This window comes from Procambarus clarkii, chromosome 60 (assembly GCF_040958095.1).
Source record: "Procambarus clarkii isolate CNS0578487 chromosome 60, FALCON_Pclarkii_2.0, whole genome shotgun sequence".
Classification (NCBI taxonomy): domain Eukaryota; kingdom Metazoa; phylum Arthropoda; class Malacostraca; order Decapoda; family Cambaridae; genus Procambarus; species Procambarus clarkii.
The window spans coordinates 32,361,023-32,370,665 of NC_091209.1; the positions used below are offsets into that span (position 1 = coordinate 32,361,023).

The window sequence follows — 9,643 nt, forward strand, 5'->3', positions numbered from 1 at the left end:
CCTGCAGCTCCAGCCCCCTCTACTGGCAGGGGGTTGGTTCTGAAACTGTAACTCCAGCCCCCCTTCTACTGGCAGGGGGGTTGGTGCTGGACCTGTAGCTCCAGGCCACTTTACTAGCAGGAGGTTGGTGCTGGACCTGTAGCTCCAGCCCCCCCCTCTACTGGCAGGGGGCTGCACCTGTAGCTCCAGCCCCCTCTATTGGAAGGGCTGTTTGCTGGACCTGAAGCTCCAGCTCTCCTCTACTGGCAGGGGGTTGGTGCTGGACTTGTTGCGCTAACCCTCCTCTACTGGCAGAGGGTTGGTGCTGAACCTGCAGCTCCAGCCCCCCCCCCCCTATTGGAAGGGGCTGTGTGCTGGACCTGTAGCTCCATCCTCCCTCTACTGGTAGGGTGGTTAATGCTGGACCTGTAGTTCCAGCCCCCTCTACTAGAAGGGGGGGGGAAGAGGTTGGTGCTGGACCTGTAGCTCCAGCCTCCCCTCTACTGGCAAGGGGTTTGTGCTGGACCTGTAGCTACAGCCCCCTTCTACTGGCAGGGGGTTGGTGCTGGACCTGTAGCTTCCCCCCTTCCCCTCTATTGGCAAGGGATTTGTGCTGGACCTGTAGCTCCAGCCCTCCTCTACTGGCAACCCGTTCTCGCAAATTCGTAAAGTCAATATTGACTTATTAACTACGTGCATAGGTGATATACTAAACATAATAGATACCCTTAAAAAGATTCATAGAAAACACCGACCTTACCTAACCTTGTTAGTATCTTAAGATAAGCATCTTATAGCTTCGTAATTACAATTATTACTTAACCTATACCTATTATAGGTTAGGTAATAATTGTAATTACGAAGCTATAAGATGCTTATCTTAAGATACTAACAAGGTTAGGTAAGGTCGGTGTTTTCTATGAATCTTTTTAAGGGTATCTATTATGTTAAGTTTGTCACCTATGCACATATTTAATAAGTCAATATTGACTTATTAAATTTGCGAGAACGGGTTGCTACTGGCAGGGGGTTGGTGCTGGCCCAGTAGCTCCAGCCCCCCTCTACTGGCAGGGGGTTGGTGCGGGCATTGTTTAGAAGTTTGTTGGCAGTTTCAAGGCTTCAGTCTCTTCGAACCCATCAGTGGTCTGTTTTGGTTCACTGTCTTCCTGGATGCTTTCCCGGTAGGTTGGTGGAGTGTCACCCGCTCTCTGTGCCTTTGTGAGGGGGCCAGGATACCGGGTTCAGTAGAAGATCACAGGTTCAATCATCGCGCAGGACAGAAATGATTCCCATGTTTCCTTTCACCTGGTGTCTCTGTTCACCTACCAGAATATATTTATCCAGAAGTTAGGCAACTATTGTGGATTGTATGTTAAGGAGAGTCAGTAGTTGACCTTGGGGAACTCCAATAAACCTAAGAACAGGCTTCCTCTCTTCAAAATGCAACTCAATATCTTGTGATATAACCTATGAGAGAAAATAAAAAACTTACTGTTAATTGCTTCTCGGGGATCTCTCCAGTGATTTCCTGAACTTTATTCATGATGCTGGAGGCTGAGTCTCCCAGGTGTACGGGGTCAGCTGTGGCACCTGTCTCTGTGGTCATCATCTCCAGGGCCTCCGTGATGGTCTCCTACACCTGTCATTACCAACACAAACATTAATGGTGGAGGCCGAGTCTCCCAGGTGTACGGGGTCAGCTGTGGCACCTGTCTCTGTGGTCATCATCTGCAGGGCCTTCCTGATGGTCTCCTGCACCTGTCATTACCAACACAAACATTAATGGTGGAGGCCGAGTCTCCCAGGTGTACGGGGTCAGCTGTGGTACCTGTCTCTGTGGTCATCATCTCCAGGGCCTCCCTGATGGTCTCCTGCACCTGTCATTACCAACAAAAACATTAATGGTGGAGGCCGAGTCTCCCAGGTGTACGGGGTCAGCTGTGGCACCTGTCTCTGTGGTCATCATCTCCAGGGCCTCCCTGATGGTCTCCTGCACCTGTCATTACCAACACAAACATTAATGTGGAACCTGGACTATAATGAAGCATCAGGCTCTGAGTAAAGTAACTGAACTACAATGAAGCATCAGGCTCTGAGTAAAGTAACTGGACAATAATGAACCATCAGGCTCTGAGTAAAGTAACTGAACTACAATGAAGCATCAGGCTCTGAGTAAAGTAACTGAACTACAATGAAGCATCAGGCTCTGAGTAAAGTAACTGGACAATAATGAACCATCAGGCTCTGAGTAAAGTAACAGGACTACAATGAAGCATCATGCTCTGAGTAAAGTAACTGGACTACAATGAAGCATCAGGCTCTGAGTAAAGTAACTGGACAATAATGAACCATCAGGCTCTGAGTAAAGTAATTGGACTATAATGAAGCATCATGCTCTGAGTAAAGTAACTGGACTATAATGAAGCATCAGACACTGAGTAAAGTAACAGGACTACAATGAAGCATCAGACTGAGTAAAGTAATTTGACAATATAAGTAGTGTTTCTCTACACTGACCACAGTGTAGAGAAACACCAAGATGACAGTTGACTTTATTAATAAAAATGTTTCAGGTGTTAGAGCAAAACGTTTCCTATATATAAAGTCTACTCTCATCTTGATGTGTCTCCATGTCAAAAGTGTTTATATAGAGGCAATACTACACACAGTTGGGTGAGAACAATGTTACCTTCAGCAACGTACCTTCACTGAGGTGTGGACAGTCTTGACATCTGGGAAGAGTTCCTGGCACTTCCTGAGCCAATTTTCTACCTCCATGTTGCATTGGTCAACTTCATTGATGGTCATGAATACTTCCTGGGCTGTGTTGACTGTGTCGAGGCTCCCCAACATGGCCTGCAGCTGAGTCTTCCCTTCCTCTTCTTGTGTTGTCATATCCACCACACTGGTATCCTCCAGTTCCAAGAGCTTCATTGCTGACTTGTTCTGCTCTACCAGAGCATAGAGTCTGTCCTGGAGCTGGAGATGGTGAGTCTTCCAGTCCCCCAGCTGCTCCCGGTACTCCCCCAGCTGGGACAGTACCTCTTCACAGCTAGTAATGAGGCTGCTGATGATGCTCTTCTGCTCCTGCACCATGGAATGTAACTTCTTGCTGATTCCTCTTACAGGAGCTTTAATGGGTTTTGCTGGTAACGTTTTCTCTGATACAACCTCGATACCTTTTAGTTTTCTGATAAGGGCCTCCATACCATAATTAATTGGAAACTGAGTAGCAGCTGTGGCAGCATGCTAGGCACGGCAGCTGGGGCAGGTCAGCTGCCCATTCTTGATAGCATTGTCAATACACTGGGAACAGAATGTGTGTCCGCAAGGCAGTGTGCGAGGCCGTAGCTGATTGTCATCATAATTGTTAAAACACACTGAACATTCCTCTGGGTTGTTATCCTGTGGAAAAAAAATATTTGGTTAAGCTAGAAGAATTTACAACAAAAAGTAATATTACGATACTGTAATGTATTTACCGATACAAATTACATAATATTTGCATAATTTCTTTGTACAGAGGAGCCTCGGTATTTGCAATGCTCATAATTCGCACTTTTCGGTATTCAGACGCTGTGTTCATGTTCGGTATTCGTCTGTTTGCTCGGCATTCAGATGTAAACACGCGTCCCTGATGCATCAGTTTCACCATAGCTGTTGTTCAGTGCACATCCTACTACATTTTTCTCTTTGATATTTTTTATATTCTTATTGTAAATAAGTCACCATGACACCTATGAAAGTTTGTAATATGAGCCTAGCAAAAAGAAAAATGGTTAGAATCATGATACAGATGAAGAAAGAACTCATAGCTAAATATGAGAGTGGTAAACGAGTGTCAGCTTTTGTTACAGAGTTTGGTATGCCTAAATCTAGTTCTCTATTAAAATAAATGTGTGCAAAATTAGGGAAAGTGCAAACCTTTTCTTGAAATTATCACCTTGACAAACTGTGTTACAAATCTGTTGAATGACAGTGCTATGTCTCACTTTAAAAACATTTTAATGCACAGGCAAAAACAATCATCCTTGGACAAGTTACCAATAAGGAAAGCATTCAGTGAGTGTAATGAGGGAAACAGAAAAGAGAAAGAACATCAGAAGCACAACTTCCAGAAGTTTTAATGTTAGGGAACTCCCCTGCCAAAGAACATATCTCTTCCTCTGCCTCACTAGTTTCCACATATGCCATCAACTCTCAGAAGTACAGGTAAAGTGTAGTGTGTTAGCATTTATTCCATTTAATTATTGTGTAACTATACAGTATTTATTTTTGTGGTTTGGAACTGATTAATCCAATATACATTATTCCTAACTAGCTGTACTTGGCCACGCGTTGATGTGGCTCAACAATGCATGTGCGTTGTTGAGCCACAGCAACCTTCCCCTGTCTCCCAGTCCTCCCCACCATTCTCCAGTCCCCTCATCCTCCCAACCATTCCTGCCCATACATCATTGTTAGTAGCTCTGAGATTTTATGCAAGTGAAAGTTTCCAAAGTGTTATTGGAGATTCAACTGGTCTCAGTCAATCGAGTGTATCAAGAATAATAACTGGAGTGACGGAAGCTCTCTACAGAAAAGGACTAGCAGAAATAAAAATGCCAACAGAGATGAATGAAATTATACAAACTAAGTTAAAATTTAATAATATCACTAGGTTTCCCAATGTAATTGGAACAATCGATTGTACCCATGTCCCCATTAAAGCTCCAAAAGTTGAAGAAAACATATATGTAAATAGAAAACAATATCACTCTTTGAACATTCAAGTTGTGTCAAATCCTGATAATGTAATCATGGATTTCTGTGCAAGATACCCTGGAAGCACTCATGATGCTTTCATATGGGCTAACAGCAGACTCCATATCAGATTTGAAGCAGGAGAATTTGGCATTGCTTATTTGCTAGGTAAGATATGCATTTTAAATATGACCTTCATATATAGTACAGTAGGTTGCCTATTTGTTATTTTTCGAGTCACAACAAATACACTATACAGTCTATAAATAAAAGTTGTTTAATATTGAATGGTAACAGCTTATTGTATTATGAATAGTATAAAGAAATTTATTCATGTTGATTTTATATTAAAGAAATGACAATGTGTTTTAGCCCTGATATGGAGAATGAAAGTGAGAATTTTGAATGGAAATCAGCAGAAATGTGTTTAAACTGGTGTTTATATACATCATGTGTCATGGGTGTACCAGAGATTACAAGTGGATGATTAAGTTAAATATGGAAGGAAGTGGATTACATTTTGGTTGTTTTGATATGTCAGTTATATGCCTCTGAACATTAAATGAGAATGATGTATGTAATGCAAGAGGTATTCATATGACAGAGGAAGGTAACCAACCACTTCAGATGCTAGAATCAAATAGTGTGTGAAAGAAAGTGTGGGTTTAGGATTAGTGAGTGATTTTTAAAGATGTATGCACATTTTATAAATTAAATATCTATGCAGGTGACAGTGGCTATCCCTTGCAACACAACTTACTTACACCCTTCACAAACCCTGAAAACCCTCCAGAAGAGCTGTATAACAGGAGCCATGCAAGAACAAGAGTGGTAATCGAGAAAACTTTTGGCGTGTTAAAATCTCGGTTTAGGTGTCTCCACAGTTCTGGTGGTAGTCTTCAATATGAACCAGATAAATGTGCAAAGATTTCAGTTGCATGTATGTTGTTGCACAATTATTGCATTGAGCAAAGAATACCTCTTGAAGAGATCATTGATGGTGACTTTATAATGAATGAAAATGATGAAGGTGGAGCACATGAAAATGGCAACCCGTTCTCGCAAATTTAATAAGTCAATATTGACTTATTAAATATGTGCATAGGTGACATACTAAACATAATAGATACCCTTAAAAAGATTCATAGAAAACACCGACCTTACCTAACCTTGTTAGTATCTTAAGATAAGCATCTTATTGCTTCGTAATTACAATTATTACCTAACCTATAATAGGTATAAGTTAAGTAATAATTGTAATTACGAAGCAATAAGATGCTTATCTTAAGATACTAACAAGGTTAGGTAAGGTCAGTGTTTTCTATGAATCTTTTTAAGGGGTATCTATTATGTTTAGTATATCACCTATGCACGTAGTTAATAAGTCAATATTGACTTTACGAATTTGCGAGAACGGGTTGGAAAATGGGCACACACAAAGAAGGGAAGTAGTAAGGAATAATTTCTCATAAATTTTTATTTCAAATCATACTTATATAACAAAGTAAAACATGTAATTGAAAACACTCCATAATGGAACTTTTGTATAAAAATACAAGTACAGTAACTCAAGAATTTATCAATAAGGGAAATCAAAAACATTTATAATTTGATTCATAGATTTATTTGTAAGTTATCCTATCAATTTTTACCTTTTAAATTCAATAGCACATACTGTATATGTAAGTGAAACATAAATATACAAACAAACTGTTACATACATGTACCTGCTGATTTGGAAATATTATGTATGCTGCTATACTTTATATGGAAAGTCAGATACCTGAGGAGAAATATATGCATCTGACAAAAGACCAAAAATTTGTGTGAAAAATATATCAATAAATATTTATTCATAGACACTAAGAAATGTGGTACATAATATGGCTGGGTAAATTTTTGGTTTGTAAAATAACTACTAGTGTTTGTTAGCCAATGCTGTGTACACACAGCATTGGCCTTAAAATTGAATTATTTTAATTATAAAATAATGTTGCTTTCAATACAGTACAGTGTATAATATACCTTACATGTAAGGGAAAAATTAAATATAATTTTGTTTAAATGATATACACAAAACAATGATATAGGCCATCAATATGTTGCCCTTAGACCAATTTGAGGTGAAACATATATTAGGGATGTGATAAAATAATTATATCTTTGCCATTAATCTTTTTGCCAATAAAAATGTTTCTTATTCTGGTGTTTTTTTTCATATTGTCACCACTTTGAACTCTCAACAATTAAACCTAGCAATTGATAAACATTCTTTAATACAAAAAACATGTAAATATTTTCACCAAACATCAGTTGACTATATGAGGTAGATTGGTTATTAAATTACACTATATACTATGCAAGTCATAGCCAAATTAATGATATGAATAATTGTTACATTTTAATGTTTCAATATTGTTCTTATTTAAAATTGGTATTACAAAATATTATAATTTCTTATCCTATTTTTAGAGATTATAATTAGAAAGATTTAAATAAATTTCATAGTGCCTGATTATTTTTCATACATTCTACCAACTCCCATATACCTTTGGATATATCCTTGAGGGATTTGTTTAAGTCTTGTACTTCTTTAACCACCTCCTTGAAAGACTTGTTTCCTACATCTACTGCTTTTGCCACCTCCTTTAGGGACTTGTTCCCTTCATGTACTTCTGCAGCCACGTCCTTTAAGGCTGCTGGCACTTTATGTACAACATCTATAAGATTTTCATGCAGCATTAACACTTGTTGTGTTGTATTATGTTCTGCAGTCATTTGTTTTTTTCTTGTATGCGTACTAGAGACTGTACTAGAGATTTAACTCACCAGTTTTTCTCATTTCCCGGGCATTTTCTGCCAATTTTTTCTTGACTGAAGATTTAAGATCCTGAAATTTCTTGCGAACATCGGCTTGTTGTCTTGAGCAGAGACCAACACCACTTACAGCAACAGCTACTTGGCTCCAGGCACAGTGTTTATCATGGGTAGTGACTTGTCTTGATAGCTTCCCAAAAATTATGCTTTCTCTCTTCTTAACCTCATCAACGAGAACTGTCAGCTCCTCTTCACTGAAGTTTGCTTTCCTTTTTATCCCAGACATTTTCTTTGTCTTATTTATTTATGAATACTAAGAGGATGTAGTATGTTTTTTTGGGTTCTTGATGGTAGGTGTAGTTTGCGTGAAGTTTCTATTCTCTCGATGACTGCACGAGTACAAATGTTAGGAGACGCGTTAATGTTGAGAATGACTAGGTTTCAAAAGTGTTTGATGTCTTGTACTGTAGATAAAGTGAATGAACAGAGGCGTGTAAGAGGGAGACGCCGCACTGTAGGACGGGGTGGTTTTGTGCTGGCGTCAGCTAATCCTTGGTGCTGCGGCCAGACACTTGTTTTCTGTGTTTGCCTGTTGGTTGCGCCAACTATGAATGTGGCACAGGTCAAATGTGGCCACTTTGTTGGTCACTGGAGATATTTAGCCAGTGCTTTGATTATTGGATAATTTTCATGTAACGAGATGTGACCTAGTAATATACACGATGGTAAAGGTTATTTTAAGTGCGCTATTTTTATTTTGTTTACTCTGGCACTACGATGTCGAAAACAGTGAAGGAGATAGTGTTTGATTGTTTCAGGCACATGACTGGATGCACAGATCATTTCTTCTTCTTGATAGTAGGTAGAGTTTGCAACAGATGATTTTTCTGACAACAATACCACGAGGAACCACAATGTTTACATAACACAGCTGATATTGCATTAACGTGATTGGTCAGGTTAGAATTATAAAAGTCCCTCTGATTGGCCAAACGAAACACAGTAGTGACCTGTCGGCATGTAAGTGAACAAGACCCAAAACCCAAATATCTTCCTAAGTGGACCTTATTGAATCGCACCTAAGCATCTTCTTAGGGCGCACTTAGGAACCTTCGTAGCAAACCCACTTACGAAGAAATACACAGAGCTTCCTGAATCTAGGTCCAGGCCGCGGGCCGTACCGTATTAATCCCATACGGCTGTGGCTCGAGGCGCATGGTGTAGTCGGGGGTGGGGTGGGGTGGGTTGTGTCGGGAGAGAGGGGAGCGTTGGGAGGGACCACCTGGGGGGATAAGGGGGATGTGGAGTGGCCTATACACTACAGTACAGGAATTACCATTAATTTTAGAACAATTCATCATAGCCAAAAACAAAAGAAATACTAGAATACTAAATATTTTTTCCAGTGTTCTGACATCAATTTTCGTGTTACGTCTTTCATTTTGGTATCAAATTGTGCGCAATCTAAAGACGCATATTTTAAAACTAATCCCATAATAATAAAACAATAAATAAACTTTAACAAATATTTTAACTTTTGGACACTTTTAACGCTCAATCACGACAAAATTATTTATATCTTTCCAGTGTTCTGACATCAATTTTCATGTGACGTCTTTCATTTTGTCATCAAATTGTGTGCAATCTAAAGGCGCTCATTTTGAAACCACACCCAGATTGATCAGTTAAAATTGTAATTTTTAACAAATATTTTAATGGGTGATTTCAGACCGCGTCATCCGAGACGGCCCAGGAGAAAAACGGATGTCACTGGAAAACGACATCGGAGTGCGAAAGTGATAATTATTAATACACTCACCAACACAGGTTAGTGACAACTGTTATGAGCCACCAGTCCCTCATAATATCCACCCCACCCAGTATGAGAGTTATAGTATTCCATACTTATACCCTGTTTGGACTGCCTTATAACCCATTAATATACCTAACTACAGCATGTGTAGTTAGGTAGGTAGTACTGAATTTATAAGTGTTTCAGGCTCTCCAGACAACAGTATTAACAAAAACTCCATCATTTGCTCATCATCAGCTCTACTGAACTGCCTTAAGAACAAGAAGGTCAAAACTTTTCGAGTGTAGCCCA

At 39.5% G+C, this 9,643-nt stretch overlaps 2 protein-coding genes across 2 annotated transcripts; one reads left to right on the forward strand and one right to left on the reverse strand.

The window, feature by feature from the left end:
• Positions 1-3,709: 3,709 nt before the first annotated feature.
• On the forward strand, positions 3,710-5,793 carry LOC123753808 (putative nuclease HARBI1). The gene is made up of 3 exons (XM_069307379.1): positions 3,710-3,837; positions 4,640-4,890; positions 5,450-5,793. The coding sequence occupies exons 1-3, from the start codon at positions 3,710-3,712 to the stop codon at positions 5,791-5,793; spliced, it is 723 nt and encodes a 240-aa protein (XP_069163480.1).
• A 685-nt stretch (positions 5,794-6,478) lies between these two features.
• LOC123750725 (myb/SANT-like DNA-binding domain-containing protein 4) lies at positions 6,479-7,825 on the reverse strand. Its single transcript, XM_045732826.2, has 3 exons — positions 7,552-7,825; positions 7,272-7,442; positions 6,479-6,525 (listed from the first exon to the last, which is right to left on the reverse strand). Exons 1-3 carry the CDS (start codon positions 7,823-7,825, stop codon positions 6,479-6,481), a joined length of 492 nt encoding a protein of 163 aa, XP_045588782.2.
• Positions 7,826-9,643: the final 1,818 nt, after the last annotated feature.